General features: G+C 39.3%; 2 protein-coding genes across 4 annotated transcripts; both read right to left on the bottom strand.

Moving 5' to 3' along the window:
• Positions 1 to 281: 281 nt before the first annotated feature.
• LOC6606361 (progestin and adipoQ receptor family member 3) lies at positions 282 to 6870 on the bottom strand. Of its 3 annotated transcripts, none has more exons than XM_032721789.1 (6): positions 6101 to 6387; positions 5922 to 6040; positions 2700 to 2837; positions 1583 to 1690; positions 1011 to 1484; positions 282 to 941 (listed from the first exon to the last, which is right to left on the bottom strand). In XM_032721789.1, exons 1-6 carry the CDS (start codon positions 6114 to 6116, stop codon positions 711 to 713), a joined length of 1086 nt encoding a protein of 361 aa, XP_032577680.1. In that variant the 5' UTR covers positions 6117 to 6387; the 3' UTR covers positions 282 to 710. The 3 variants fall into 3 exon arrangements, with proteins under 3 accessions (XP_032577680.1, XP_002031166.1, XP_032577681.1); XM_002031130.2 differs by lacking the exon at positions 6101 to 6387 and adding an exon at positions 6765 to 6870 and having other exon boundaries at positions 384 to 941; XM_032721790.1 differs by lacking the exons at positions 5922 to 6040; positions 6101 to 6387 and adding an exon at positions 4270 to 4554 and having other exon boundaries at positions 384 to 941.
• Positions 6871 to 7931: 1061 nt separating this feature from the next.
• LOC6606359 (ubiquitin-conjugating enzyme E2-17 kDa) lies at positions 7932 to 16514 on the bottom strand. The gene is made up of 6 exons (XM_002031128.2): positions 16309 to 16514; positions 15700 to 16239; positions 12729 to 12792; positions 9805 to 9836; positions 9126 to 9309; positions 7932 to 9061 (listed from the first exon to the last, which is right to left on the bottom strand). Exons 2-6 carry the CDS (start codon positions 15721 to 15723, stop codon positions 8922 to 8924), a joined length of 444 nt encoding a protein of 147 aa, XP_002031164.1. The 5' UTR covers positions 15724 to 16239; positions 16309 to 16514; the 3' UTR covers positions 7932 to 8921.
• Between the last annotated feature and the right edge of the window lie 10 nt (positions 16515 to 16524).

The following is a 16524-nucleotide window of genomic DNA, read 5'->3' as shown; positions in this document are numbered from 1 at the left end:
ATAGGAGTTGTTCGTTCGATGATCGGCTTGGTAACAGGAGCTAGTTCGGTTCTTCGAGCGATGTTAATCAAAACCAGTTCCGATAGCTTAGGTGCTTGCTCATGTTAACTCGACTTGTTACCAATTAATGTTATCTCAATGTTAGCATATCAAACCGTTACATTTTAAAAACAATTTTCGAAAGATTGGTAATTTCATTTCAAAATCGAAATGTATCTCAACCATAGATAGAAAGATAGATTGGGTTTCCAAAGCATAACTTCAATAAAACCACCATTTCGCTTGCTTTGTACGTTTGATATTGTATTTGCATTTTGCATTTGTATTTATGAATTTGTAAAAATTGAGTCAACAAGACTAACACAGCTTCAGCTCAAGACACATGCAATTTCATAGACATTGTATAATTGTATTTATATTAAAAGGAAATCAATTAGGATATAAAGAGAGAAACCTTTCTACCGCTTATGCGATGCCAACTATCTGGATCTGGATTGTCTAACACGAAACCCCAACTAATTGGTAAATTACACATAAATTAATCATATCGGTCAACAACTACAACTAAATATTAGTTATTAGCGGATAAAGAGCGCCCCATAAACTATTTACACTAAGCTTTAGTCTACTAGAGTCCCGGGTTCCGATTTCGCATCCATCTCCGCTCCTCGGATCTTGGATCTCAACTCAGATGTTCGGATCCTCAAGTTCTAGGAGAGAACCGGTGCAGTGCATCCGTTATTTAGGCGGTACTCGGCATAGACCAGTCCGGTGTTGTGCCAGTGGTAGAAGGCGGCCACGATGATCAGGTGCCACCAGTTGTGCGAATGCCCAACGAAGTCCACCTTGCCGGTGAACCAGCGCTCCGGGATCTTGGCCGCATAGAAAACGAAGGCGACGAGGCAGAGCAAGTACATGACCACGATGCGGGGCACCATCAGCTGCAAAGTAAGGTAATGATTGATGGATTAGCAAATGACAAGATGCCATAAACTTCCACTGATACCTACCCTGACTAGCTCGTTCTCCATACCGCCCATGGCCACCGCCCAGTGGCCCAGAGGAATGATTCCATAGGCGGACCAGAGCAGCAGCACCGCCACCTTGCCGTTCATGGACACATTCAAGCGGGGTATCTGCACGGCGATGGCCAGTGCGAACATGCCCAGTGCAATCGTGGAGTACAGGGTGCGCAGGAAGGTGTGGCACCAGAAGGCATAGTACATGCCACTGATGTAGATGGCCACCAGCGACAGCGAGATGCCCAGGAAGTCAACGGACAGAAAGAGCTCGTAGTGCTCCTCCGACTTGCAGGAGAAGATGTGGTATATGGAGGACATCAGCATGCACAGACAGAAGCAGACCAGCAGGCAGACCACCAGCACCTGGTCGCTCAGGGAGGCGTGGAGGCGCAGGAACTGCAGATCGAAGATGGTCAGACCAATGAACAGGATGCAACCGGCCAGATGGCTCCAGATGTTGATCTATGAAAAATGATAATAATATAATATTATTAAGGATCCAGTTTATAGAAAACTAGCTCCAATTGGAATTGAGTATCATGCTGGTGTGGCAATCTTACCGTCTCATTGGTCCACCAGAAAATGCTCTGCAGGCACATTTTTGTGGAAGGTAGGAAGGTGCGGTATCCGCGGCGGATGTACGGGTTGAACTTCAGGTGACTGGGGGCCTGTATCGAAGGTACAAGTGAATAAACATTCCAAATAAATACAAAATTTTCCAAGCCGATAAGACATGCAAATCACATGCGTGTAGCATTGAAAATCAAATAAAAACAAAATAGACAAAATGACAAAATAAAATAGAAGCAACCAAAATAATTGGAGGATCTGGCACCCGCTGAATGTAAAAAAAAAAAACTAAAAGCTTTCCACTTGCTTCAATTGAAAGAAAATAAAACTAATTAATCCAATTTGTGTTGTTAGCAATCTTGTATGGGAATTGATTAAATGCCAAATACTGTGCACATTGTTTATTTTCTTTGAATTTAACTAGCTATTTTAGAGGCTGTTTTAATATGAATACTATTATAAAAAATCTATTTATTTGGCTTAAAAAGTACTGCACTGTACTTATGTATTATTAGCTTAATTGATGCCTTTCAATCGGAAGCAATAATTATTTCAAGCCCAGTTTTAAATCCAGTGCTTAACTTGGTCAAAAGTAAGCATGGTCCGAAAAACCCAAGAAATTCGATTCGGGAGTTACCTTGGGGATTTTCACAGACATATTTATGTAACTTGCATACACCCAAAGAAAACAACAGTAGCTTCTTTTTTATTTGCCACCGCTATTTAAATATTTAATGCCAGCGAGCACAGAGCTTTTTATTTGTTGCTGGTCGCGACCTTGATTCGGTTGGCATTTGGTGGGCTTGTTCGTTGTCTAATTGTATTATTTGGCAATTGCTGCCAACTCGACCGCCATGGCGGATTTCACATATATTGGCGTTTTGGCCATTTTACAACGGTCGCTTAATAATGCTTCTCTGGCCATTTGTATGACGATAACAATTGGCCAAAATCAGTGTTAAAGCCATGTAAAATGCAATGAATTTGTCCCTGATTCTGACGTCTTTTGTCAATTCGCCAAACACCATTTGGCGATCAATTAGAATTCAGTGCGCGACAATTGGCGGCAAATTGACCCACCCAAAAGATCGCGTGGGGTTAACTCACATCATCGAAATTGCACAGCCATTTGAATTTGGACAACTTCTCGTCGTAGTTGGGTCCATGCCCCAGAATATTGGGCTCCTCGTTGGACGGAAATTGATGCGCTGCGTCCGCCGCATCCGCAACCAGTTGGCCATCAAACTGCGAAAAGAGATTTGAGAATTGGTATTAGTTAAAATTGAAAAAAAAAAACCTTATCGATTAGCGGCAGCTCGAAAACTAATTTGAATTGAGGACAAGAACGATACTCAAGATCTATACTCATATTCTTCCGCCTTAGAAAACAGACGTTGGCAACTGGCGGTTTTGTTTCTCTGCACATTTATGTATATTTTTAGCCAATAGAGCAACTGCAGTCGAAAATTGATTTGTTTGCTGATTTTATTATTATCTTTTCTGCGGTTTCTGCTATTTTATACGTTGTTGTTGTTGTTTTCGTCTGGGGTTTTCGGTTTCGTGTGTAAACAACCAACCAACCAGCATTGCAAAAATGCAATCAAAACATCGCTACTATTAGTGCCTCCAGAAAAAACTGAGAAAGGGGGCTTGACTCTAATTTGTTTATACATCTTCTAAATCGAATGCATAACAACAAAAAACAACAACAACAAGTGTGGGAGGGCAAGTGCAAGTGCATAAGCAAAGTATCTTATCCAACGCGATGACGTTTTGTTTACAATTTGCATTGTTTTTTGCATTGCGCTTTAAAGGAAAATCATATGCAGTAAGTGTTGAGCCCATAAATGCATCAGTAAGTATAGAAATATATGCATTTAATTAAATATAACCGTTAATTAAAAACAAATACAGGAACTTTTGAATTCACAGTCCTAATTCTTCTGTACAACCAACAATTTGCTAGCTACTTAAATGCTTATTAAAAATCAATGATGTCAAAATGTAACTACATTTATCACTTTTTAAAATTTACTCATGATCTAATAGTCATTAAAAGGTTAAATAGCTTTCGCTACCTATTTGTAAATAATGTTACTAGTAAGTGCTTTGTGGTTTACTCTGTCGCAATTATTAAATATTAATTTGACACTAAGGCACGTATGGAAATATGGTAAATTTAAGCAAAAAATATGGAAATCTTTCTATAATTTAGCTATATAAAAATATCTTTATGAAATGAAAACAACCGCTATTTAAACTAAAGACACCAGTTAAGAAAAAAAAATGTAATAAAATAATATTTATTGTTTTAATTTGCAAGCTATAAAGCTATAGTACATAATTCAAACAATGAAGTAATAAGTTATTTAGGTAAAATGATTTTGAATAAAACTAAAACAAAAGTTAGAAAAAATAATTTTACAAAAAATATTATACATGAGCACGTCAACTTGACATTGTGGCTTGTTAAATATTTTCCAGCAAATGCACTTCACGAAAATGTTGTAGATTCCAGAAGATAAACACGGTAATTGTCGGCAAATAGAAAATAAAATGGAATGCCATCGATAAACAGGATGTGAAATTCATTAATTGACCATTGACGTAGTTTAGCCAATTGTTTGTTCTACTGAATTGAAAACCTCCAATTTGTAGAGTTTGGAACGCAGCTTACGTCTTTCTTTTTACTGCCGCGCATAGTGCATTTCAACTCGGTTGTAGTTGTTGTAGTAACAATTGTAGTTTCCATTTTATACACTTTTAACTAGTTTAAAGTTGTATTTAGTTGTTAATATTTATTTGCAGAAAACAATTATTTTATTTCAACACACAAAAGCCAGCAAAGTGGGCATTCCAAAAAAACGTTTTCTAAGTTTTTTTTTCGCAACTCCTTGGAGAGATTTTCAACTGAGCGCGGAATTTTTACGGTGAACCGTTGCGATCGCCAGCTTGCTGGCAACTGAAAACCCCCCGATATCCAATGTGGCCAATGGTGTGAATCGAAAAAGCTCACCGAAAAGCTTTCTATAATTTCGCAGCCGCCAAAAGAGACGATTGCACTCTCAGTTTTATTGTATCGAGTCGCAAATGCTGAGCAATCTTTTTGCCAGAGGTTTTCAGATTTTTCAACGGGCAGTTATGCTGAAATTATGCGAAATTTCGTGGCCAATAAGCTTTCGCTTCTTGTGCAAGCAGTCTGTTTTGGTCAAGTCGGTTGTTGATTATTGAATACACTAAGAAACATCAGCCTGCACTTCTATCCAAGTGAGCTTATAGCTTCGATCTAACATAAGAAAAAGAAATAAATAATTTAAAATATAAGAATCTACATATATTCTACTTTTTTCAGAAAGTAAAATATTTAATCGAAAAATCAGCAAAACTTATTATTATGCATTCAACATTTTTTTAAATAAATTATTTGTTAAGTGTATATTTTCCTAAAAAAAAGTTGTGCCTTTCTCAACACTTTTTTTTTTGTCGCAGACAAGCCCCCGTATTATATAACCAATCGAGCTGATGATCGATCCAGCATTGAGAACCCTTTTGTAAACACCAGTTGCACCACATGAAAAGCTGATGCCAATTCGCAATAATTGTTAACACGATCCCAATACACACGGATACGGATGCATGATGGCTTTTTATCGCTGACGGGAGACGTAAATAAAAGACGACAAACAAATCTGAAAATCGAGCCCAATAACCAGTTTCAACTTTCGACGAAGTTCAGGAATTCCGCGTGTGGAGTTTCGCAATTCCCATGTTTATACCCTTACATACCTACGCACATATGTGTAAACATAATGCATAACAAGATATCGGTGTGGCAAGCTCTAATCGGTTACAAATAACGCCGACTCGACTTGACCTTGGCTCCATTCGTGGCGATCTGCTGGGCTATTGCCCTTGGGCTGCGTCGAAAATCGCGCACTCTGACACTTTGTGTAAGGTTATCTCTCCAAACTCTTGGCTCGTCTTTTCGGATGACAAATCAGTTTTGGGAACTGATTGCATGTGCCGCGATGCACGTGCCGATTTCAAGTCGCCGAGAACAGGAGCGGATCTGATACGACCTGTTTCCGGGTCCATTCGATGCATCATAACAATCATAAATTTTTCAACATTTTTTAAATAGTTCCCTAATTTTCAAGTTTATGTTCAAAATAAGTACTTATATAATATTCAAAAAAAAAAATTCCAACACTTTTGCTCAAATAAAATATTTATATATGTAAACCGCCGATAAGAACCGTCCCCGTCTGAGCTTAATCCATTCAAAATCTTTGTTGAGGAATGCATTGTAAACAGGAATATTCCACTCACCAAGCAGCTGTCGTCACAATCCTGTCCAGATTTTCGCAAGTAGCAGGAGGACGAGTCCAGCGACAGTTCTGGTTCCTCGAGGATCTCACGGGGACGGGGACTCATGGCTACTCGGGAGCCTATTCACAGAAATACAGCGTTTAGAGATCGAGTATTCGGGTAAACATGTAAACATATACATAAGCTGCGATACATAAGTTGGTGACCGGCTGTTATCAACGCCCGGCTCCCGTTTCGCAGAAGAGTGCGAAAATCGAGACGAGCTGCCTAACAAAAGACAACTTGAGTGGTGCCAAGTGGGGAGCGCAGCCATGTTGCCATGTTGGAGCCAACAGCGAGCTTCTCTCTCCGCGTAGCCTCTCTTTTCGCACTTGGACTTTCTTCAGAGCTTAATCGATTAGAGGCCGAAGAAGCCTTCGGCCAAGGGTCTTCAAAATGGTATATTTTTGATTGAGGTCTTTTTAATTAACACAATAAGACCTTATCGATAGTAATTTTAAGAAAAAAAATAAAAGATTTCTTTCTCAAATAAAAATTGTTTTCGAATAAGATTGCTCTGCAATGAAAGTGGTGCATTGATCACATGAAATACATATATGCATATAATGAATACAAATTATTTAGCTTGCTTTGTTTCCCCGACTGCAATTTCGAGTTTATTTCTTTTACAGCACAGTTCGGCACACGAATTTCTCTCACAAAACCGTTTGCATAACCAAAATTTCTAAAAGTTTTCCAGGTCACTTGTTTCGTAGGCAGCTTTCGCAGCACGTGTCTCGGCGAATGCAGTTGTTAATTGACATTCCTAAGGGTCCAGATAACCTTCAATTGATTTTGATTTACTTGCGCTAACTAGGCCACACACGGAACAGGGATTGAAATTTCACTTCGAGCTGCAAAGTTCTGGCGATCACCTCCACCTCTCGCAACGCGGCAAAATATCAACTGAATATTTTCAGACCTCGAGTGTGTTATTTGCGTTGGAAGAAAGAGTAGCGAATCGCAGCGAAGAGAAGAAAGAGCAGAAGACAGACCGAAAGCTCGCTCCGAAGCTTTGGCGACGCGAGCATGAATCTTCTCATATATAGTATTTGAATTGATTAAATGCTAATTTAGCATGCTGTGGTCGTTGCCGCCATCGGAGATCATACACTGAAACTTGAAAAGCGCTTTCTGAAAATTAATTCTTCTTTAAAAAAAGGCATTTCCATATATACACATAGATATATATCTCCCTAAAAATCATTACAGTTCATAATTAAACATGCTTTAATGCTGATTCGTCTTTATAAATATTTAATGATTGTCTACCAAATCATTGGAAAATTTTCACCACTATACGCTATTTGCCAACACTCTCGGAATATTTTTATTTTTTCCATGGTCGTCTACTTGTATAATTTCTTACCTTAATGCCAAGACCATTTGAATATTTATACCCTGTCCTGTGCTGTTTTGTTCTTTTATCAAATGCGCTTCGCATTGACCGAGTTTTTAGATCTCCTTGCCTTTGGCATCACTAATCCCTTTCAACATGGCCAAAAGTCATTAAAAAACTGAATTGTTGACCTAAGAAAGCTGTCACTTGGCATTTTATTGCCATCAGATAGCTGTACTCACAACAAAAGTCTACGACAACCCATTTCAGAGTCCACATGATGATGTTTAATTAAAAAGTTGTTGCGCACTGAGAATATCATGCAAAATTAGCCTGGCTAACTGGCCTTATAAAAATTATCAGCTATCCCCAAACGAATCTTTACAACATGATAATTATTAAATAAAAAGCCAATAACCACTAACTTGTATGTTAGAAATAAGAAAAGACAGTAGAACAGAATAATATTTGTGAGCTCAGAAAACAAAAGCAAAATACAGGTGAAACAAAATGCAGCAGCATCCGTTTACTAATTTATACGTTTTTCGCAAAATCAAATGCAGGCAAATCGAGGTAAATAATTTACAAAACAAATAAATGGTTAACCAAAAGAAACATTTTAACAAGCTTTCTTGAGGCATTACAAAAAATTAAAATAATATATTTCAGACAGCAAGATATCTTTTTAAGTGTTGTTTTATACAAAATGAAGCAATTGTTAAACAATTTGGACAACGCATGCGATATACCCTATAATATTTGCAAAACCTTAGTGATTACAAACAATTTAATTGATCAATAGCTTACAGCAGTACTTCTCTACTACACGCTTGATGTTAAATTGAATTTTTTGCAATTTTTATTTTTCCGGTTCTTTAAATATAATATAATAATAATAATAATTTTTCCAGCTGATTTTTATTTGTAGTTTTGTTTTTCTTTGTATTTAAACTTATTATGTTGATGCTGTTGTTGGTAGCTGTCTAGCTTTTAATGTTTAATGCTTACATCATCTTTTCAGTAATTATTATTAAATTATTTCCGTTTATGCTGTTCTGTTTCTGTTCCGTCAAACACACAATTAATCGCATGTTCGCCACCAATCCGCCAGTTACTGCTCCAGTTGCCACTGCCACAGCTGCAGCGGCTGTTGCTGCTGATGTTGCTGCAGCTGCTGATGTTGCTGCGGCTCCAAGGACTCCTTTGCCGCTGCCGTTGCTCTTGGTACCGCCGCCAAATTTGCTGCTCCTAATGCTAATGCCGCTGCGAAGGCGGTAGCAGCGGCTGCTGCGGCGAAAATGACTGCGGCAGTTGATGATCTTGCTGTTGTTGCTGCTGCGGGTGATGTTGCTGCTGTGGCAAGTGTGGTTGTTGTTGTGGTTGTTGCTGCTTTGGTGGCCGCAGTTCCTGCTGATATTGTGGCAATTGTTGTGGACAACAGCACGGCGGCCATTGCCAGTAACAATGACGCTGCTGCAGCTCCTCCTCTTCTGAATCTGACTATTGTAAACTGTTGATGTTATCTTTGTTGCTTTTACTGTTGTTGTTGCATCTGCTTTTACTTCTGCTATTGTTGATGTTGAATTTGTTGATTCTGTTGGACTTCTGCAATCTGGAACGCATCACATAGCATACTTTCTAGTCCACTCTCGTGCCAGCTCATTGTATTTTTCCCGATCGGTTTTATATATTCTGGCAATCTCTGGAACAAGAGGATCGTCTGGATTGGGATCACAGAGTAGAGAGCAAATTGATAATAAAACTGAAAGAGAAAAGGGAAACACAGGTTAGTATCATTTCGATGCCGGAACTTTAGATGAACTCACCTTTTGAAATAGTTAATGCTGGCGACCACTGAGATCTTAATATATCGAGACAAATCGATCCATTGCTGTTGATGTTTGGATGGTATATGCGCGTTGTAAAAGCCACTTTGGGTGGTTTAAAGGGATAGTCTGTTGGAAAATGTATAGTTAAGAAGAATACACCTCCTTGATAAGGGCTGTCCGGCTGTAAGAAAATTAAAAACAAAGGCTATTAGTATTCATAGTATTCATATATTAGTATTATTATTCATTTTATTTGGAGGTCAAACCTTAGGTTGCGTTCACTTAAAAGAATGCTTTAAAATAATAAGAAGCTTTGAGTTTACGATAGTTCTGAATTAAATTATTGCGAGCTTCAGACGCCGGCAACTGTTTATAAGTTTAATAGATTGTTCTATACATGTACTGGAATTCTATTTAAACACATGATTACAAATGTACATCGCTATATATATTATTAATCATTTTAAAAAATCTAATCAAGTAACGTAGCTTATTTAGAAATACAAATAAAGTATTGTTTTTTTACTGCATTCTAATTTAAATTAATGAATTACTAATCTGCTATTTTAAACTGTAAACAACAATCCCTTATCAGACCAAAAATAAACCAATATAAAATATTTCAGGATACAAATTAAGATAGAATCGATTCGATCTTTCGGTGAAGTCCTCTTACCGGGCCCATTATTGTAGCTTGCCAGTGAAATACTGTAAGAAAAAAGAAATACATTAATTAAACACTGGTAAAAACGTAGTTTAGATATTGTGATAGAACCCTAAAGAGCAAACAAACTGCGCTTCAGTTAAACGTTTTTTGTTTGCTTTGATTTGCAAAGAGTCCTATATCTGCCCCAGAGGGGAATTACTGTGGATATTTACATTTGATAATGAGATGATGCCAGAGTATCTTAAAATTTTCCCTTCGCTCAAATTGAAAACGTATATTCTAGTTATGAGTTTAGATACAGGAACTGATTTGCTAAATAACTACGTAAATAGAATTAAGCTTAGAACAACCCCCCGAAATGTAATCTTCTTGAAGTACAATACAATTTCCCCTGGTTTGCCACGTCTCGGCCCCACTGTATATGCATCCAATTCAGCAAACTCGCTCTCGTCTAAATAAATGCACCACTCTCTCAGCGCCGCCCACCACCCCACCACTTCCATACTCATGGCCACGCTCTTTAGCGATTCCCCCCCACAAAAGAACAAACACAAACAATGCCAGCCAAAGAGCCTTGGCACCGACAATTGGCAGCAGCGTCAGCAGCAGAAAAAGCACCAAATGCTCCTCCCCCTTGAAACAGAAACAAAGTTCTTAAAGGAAGGTGTATACCTAAACCGAGATACCCTGTAATCAAACAAGGCTTTAAAGCACACATATGAAATTTCATTTCTATATAAAACTGAGATATTTTTTAAAAATCTTGTGGAACGCAGTATATTCGATTTTTCAATTGATTTCATGCTAAGCATGAAATGAGTTCTATATATCCTTTCACCCTGTAGAACATCACATATATATACCCTTTTACCCCGTCAGAGAGCACAAAACGTGTGGCAGTTGGCTCAGAATCATGGCCAAAACAGAGCTCTTGGCTATGCCGTCAATGTCATTCTGGTGAACGAATCGAATGCGACTGGGAAACCCTCTCTCTGTTGTGGCTGAGCACTGAGAACTGGGAACTGGGCCCTCAGTAACCAGCTGCTGCTGCTGCCTTGACCATAATTACACGAAATGTTCATTTGTCCATCTGCAGTAGGGAGTTTTTGGGTCTGGAAAAAGCGGCGGCGTTGTTTTTGCCATAACTCAGACGAAAGTAATCTCATAGCTGCAGCCATGTTGATTAATACCACTTAGACAACAATCAATAGTTTCGGAGCATTGCTAGGCAATAAAAACCCTGCAACCAGATGATATTTTAGTAAAAGCAATGCATATTTAGATTAAAACATTCTTAGTGAATTTGAAGAATTTATTAATTAGCACGCTGATTTGCCAAGTTTTCTAATCCGACCATGGTAGCTTAGCTCAAAAGCATTCAATCAATGTTGAGTTAATCATAAGGTTTCCTATCCGTACTACAATTACAGTGGATTAATTCCACACACACACACACACACACATACACACTTAAGTGGAAAGCCAGCCCCACACTGAGCAGAAAATGGAGGGGAGTTTCCATTGCACTCGAGTGAAAATTCGCCACCCACCCAACCAACACCCAAAAAACCAAAATAAGCCCCGCCCTGAGCTGCAAACTCCATTCTTTTACCCCAGTTGCTGGGAAGTCGATGGAAAGGGTTCGTAACAAATGATAATAGAAGCAAAGTGATAAGAAGTGCGGAAATAATTGAGTTGACTACCCAATATTCACGTCTATATACAAACATACTTTTAATTGTATATAATATGGACGATTAAACGCTGTTAATAGAAATCGAGTGAAATCTCCGCACTGCTCGTTCATTATCAGCAAACGATTACAATTATTATTATTATTTACTCTGCCTCGCGGGAACTTGAATGGATTCGATTTCCTTACGACCAGAGAAACTGGGCAATGAAACACAAAGAAAAGTGCTAACGAAAGTGCTGTGAAATATAGATTATTTCAATATTTCGCCAGTTCTGTAAAATATTTTTATTTGCGTTCCCTAAATTATAATATAAATAATGCTGCATTAAGAAGCGAATTTCTATAAGTTTCTACAGTTACAACAATAGTTAATATAGCTTTTGCACAATAATTTCAGCAACTAGTCAGTTTCCCTAAAACTAAGTATTTAGATCGCCAATTTCTTGCTAAAATTTCATCGCTTACAAAGTATGCCGGTGTTTTTGACCGAAATCGTCGTCAGCAAGGCTATATAATTTACGATTTCACTTTTTGTGACGTCATTGGAGAGTGACCCCCATATGGCTGGCACCTCTTCCTCTTCCCCCCTGAGGGGTGAGCGGTGAGGGAAGCTTTTCAGTAACGGTTGTCTGTATGCAGTACAGCTCTACGTGCTATAACGTTACCGAATCCGATCCACAAGCAGCGTGAATTTGTTGGCTAATTGCATGTCGGCTTCGTAAGTTTTTTAAATCAAGAAAAAAGAACCAAGTCATGGCGATCAGCTGTTTGGAGGCCGTCGCTATCACAAAATAAAAAGAACCGAATCCAAACTTGGCGAAAAAGAATTCCAAATTAGCAAAGTCCAAGCTAAAAGTAACAGCTAATATTCAAACAAACAGTGTACAAATTTAGTGTGTTATATGCCTAGTCACGATCGAAATCTATGACGTGTTGATAGTCGATCGACAATATTTGCATTTTTTATTAGCAATTCCGAGACGAAAACTCCTACAGATAGTAATATATGTATTGTACATTTTGCTTAATCTATATAGTTCCTATTCCTAGCAAACATATATAAATACAATATATGCTCCTACTGACTCAGACTTGGCAACTCTGAAATATTTCACATTACCATGTCTTGTCTCCCACACGATATGGTGAAATCAAAACTTGGGTTGAAGCCCCCCAACATAATACGACTGACTCACGGCAAATCATCGAGATGTTGAATAACATTAGCAATACTTACAATCATCTCCAACTGGACCGGCTGAACATTGTGCAGGTGGATCTCTGCCCAGATCTTGCAGTTCCTGTTGAACAAAGACATTTTCAGATTAGTCATTGAAATAAAAGTTAAAAATATGTGTTTAAGGTCCGTCAATCTTTGATTGTTTGTAACAGATATGTCAAGTCCTATAATATCTAATTTCTAGTCAAACCTAATATACAATATATTTGAAATCCCAAACCTAGTTTCTGAAAGCATAGGTAACAAACCCAGAAATTGCGATACAGGAAACCCCAAAAAGAGTTATCGAAATGGGAAATGGTCAAGAGTGCATTTCATGGCTATCTGCTTATGTTTTCCGGTAGTCGGTTCTTTTGTTTTGCTCTATAATGCAGCTATATGTACATACATGTGTGATGTACATGTGTGCCGCGGTTTTCCGGGTGTGCGTACATTTAATGTTGTGTGGTTGGCATGCAAATGATGTAAATTTTATATGCAGAATTTAAAAACAGATATGTGGGGATACAAAATAAACATTTTTATGCGAGAGCTTCGTTCGAAACGAGTACGAGCGAGAGGGAGAGACGTGAAAAATCAAGTTCGTTGGCCCGGACCACAAATGGCGCTGTCTCCTTCTGCCCCACCCTCCGCCCACTCGCTCCATCCCTGTTGCACTCGCACGCACACAGCTGAGCGGCTCCCCTCCCTCACTCTCACACTCTGACTCTTCTTCACTTATCACAGCTGCCACACACACACACTGCTACTAAACGGGGAGAGAGAATGAGGTGTAAGGTAAACCGGCAAAAAAAGAATATATATATAAAAAGAATAATGAAGATGAGCTGCGAAAGAGGAGCGGGACTCAGTGGAGAACTAAGAGGGAGGAGCAGCAGGAAGAGGAAGAATAAAAGAGAGTGGGAAGACTGAGCTTCAGTGTGTGCTTAACGTGTGTGTTTGTAACGGCACCCCAAAATCAGAGTGGAACACAACAAAAATAGCCGTCGCGAAAAACACCGTGTTTCTTTGCCCCATCTCACTTACTCATTTCGGGAATTGTACCTGTTGAGCAAAAATAAATTACAAGAAATTGTTACATTTCTTTTTTCGGTTGGAGTCGGAGAGCTTATGACTCATATCAGACGAACAAATGAAGTAAAAACAAACACGCACACTTGTCCACAGCAAGAAAATTCGATATTAATATCAATATTAGACCCGGTGCACTACCAATACAAACAGATATTTCTAATTAATTCTTATCAGAATAATTACTATTGTGTGAAATAAACAAATTGGTTCAGTAAGTCTATAAAGCCGATTTCGTTCAGTGTACGGTTGAAGTGAGCTCCGATCGGCGTTTAAGCATACTGTTCTCTCTCGCATTTTAACTCTCTTTTTTGGCAAATGAGGCCATCTAGAGAAAACAGGCCTTTTGAAGAATTGGCCACAAAAAGGGGACGTGAGTGATTTTAAGAGTTTACTACAATGTATACTTTTATTTCCGGTTTTCCGCTTGCCATTTCGTTTTCATTTAGGCAGGCATTAAAATGTTATAATGGATAGAAAACTACGAAAACGAGGAAAACTCAATGGCCATGACGCCGACGCAGGCAGCGCTGCCTTTGTCGAGACAGTCAGCAGACCCCCGCCCCACACACTCAAACACAAATACACACCAACGATATTCTCACGCTCACACATACGCATAGATAATGAACAAATTCCGCATTCGCTGCTCATTTTGTATGTAAATTATGCTTAATTATAATTTATAACTAATTATTTGGGGGGCCCCTTTTGGCTGACGGTGTTTTGCAACACTAAGCCCCGCTAGCACTCACACACTTGCGCTCTCTTTGGCTCTGCCCCATTGCACGAGCGAGACCGAGAGAAGCCTCAGCTGTCACGGGCAAGGGAGTGCGCCAGGGCCAGAGCGAGATGGCATGCAATGGCCATAGCCAAGTGATGGCGAGACTTTGTATTTGCGAGCGCTTTAATGTGTGTGTGTGGGGTATGACTATGATAACCGGCTGCAAACGTAAAAAAAGATCCCAATTTGCCAAGTAACATTTCCACAACTTCGAGATATTACTAATGCTTTTAAGGAAGGCTCGGATGACTTTGGAAAAATATCGGGGTTGCCAGGGCCTTGAAAATTGGGGTGTAAAAAAGCATTTACTGGACAAGGACAAACGACGCGCAGGCACTTTAAAAATAATTATCGAAGCACGCACGCTAGAACCACTCTACCTAAATATATATACAAATATATATGCTTGGGGGCAGCACTATTTCTGAATTATCAGCGCAAAAAGTAGGGTTAGGTTAATTTTATACGCTTCTTGCTTTTGCTCTGTTTTATTTTTTGCTGGATCTTTCTGCGGCGCTGGCAGTGTGTGCGTTTATGTGTGTCTGTAGCGAGGCTGAGAGTGTGTGCGAGTGCCGTGTACAGCGTGTATTGGGTAACAGCGCCCGTAGAGCTGCGAAAACTCCGCCGTATAGTTGCATTAATGTAAATGCATCCAGGTGCCCGGCACACACGCACACAAACAATGCACATTCGCATTGCACTTTCACGCACACGCATCGCACACACACACACACATCCCACACTCTCGGAAAAGTAACGGAAACGATGACTGCACTACACGTTGCCTTGCCCACCACACGCACACATCCTTGGACCTTATTCACCACCCTCAAAATTTCTTATCTGCTCCTAATTACTAACTTATTAATTAAATGGTAACGACACTGCTCATTTTCTCCCTTCCCTCTTGCACGCTTCTTTCCCCGCTTCTTCTTTCTTTTCGTCGGGTACTACCTACGTTTCACATTTCTTGCATAAAATTTTTCTCCCGTTGAAAACTGATGTCTGATCACAATTTTTTCTACTATCATTTTGGTGTATCGCAAGTGTTCTGTTCTGTCTTTTTTTAGTTTGTTTCGCAAAGTTTTTTGAGATATTCCTTTTTTCACATACCTTATTGATTCTTTTTAACGCCATTTTCTGATTGAAATTTGATTTTCTGGGTTGTGTGTGTGTTTGGTTGGTTGCGTGCTGGTGTTGGTGTCTCGCGTATTTCTTTTCTTCTTCGCACAGAATTGGGTTTTATTCAATATATAATCCTCCTGCTTAGAATTGAACGAAAAACGAAACACAAAGATGCGTTGCGCCTCTAGAACTTTGATACTTAAATATGGCTCTTTCGGTTGAGTGTCCCTTGTCACGAAATTAAGCAGCACCAGCGCACTGCGAGTAAAAACGGCGACCCGACGAAGACTACGGCGACGATTACTTTTTCACAATCAATGCGGGGCCTTTCGACCGTTTGTGCGATAGAGACGAACGTACGTGAGCTAAGACCGCAACGAAGCACAATCGTTTTGCCGAAGTGTAAGACCGAGCGAGAGGAATAGTGTATCCGTGTCTTGTGGTAGTGTTGCGAAACGGTAATCCAGCAGAGCAGTCCAGCTATATGGCCTTTTCGCTCGGGGTGGCCAGATCGATTGGGTGGCAAGGCTTTTAGGTGAGGGATGAATCAGTTAATTACAATTTGATTGCTAATGCATGACTCTTTTTCATACTCACTTTAGTTCAGGAATGGCCGCAAAGGTAGTTTGACCGGCAGCGAGGAGGTGTTATATTTTTCGAACTACCTTCTTATCGATGGTGCGTGCGCCCAAAAGCTTGCAACTTGTATGTAAATTTGTTAACACCCAACGTGTTGCAGGCTGCCGGAATTTTTTTACTGAGCAATTTTGACCTGCTGGTAATCTGAGTTCTTGAAATATTTCCGACTAGCTA

This window comes from Drosophila sechellia, chromosome 3R (genome assembly GCF_004382195.2).
Source record: "Drosophila sechellia strain sech25 chromosome 3R, ASM438219v1, whole genome shotgun sequence".
NCBI lineage: Eukaryota > Metazoa > Arthropoda > Insecta > Diptera > Drosophilidae > Drosophila > Drosophila sechellia.
This window is presented reverse-complemented; position numbering and strand designations above follow the sequence as displayed.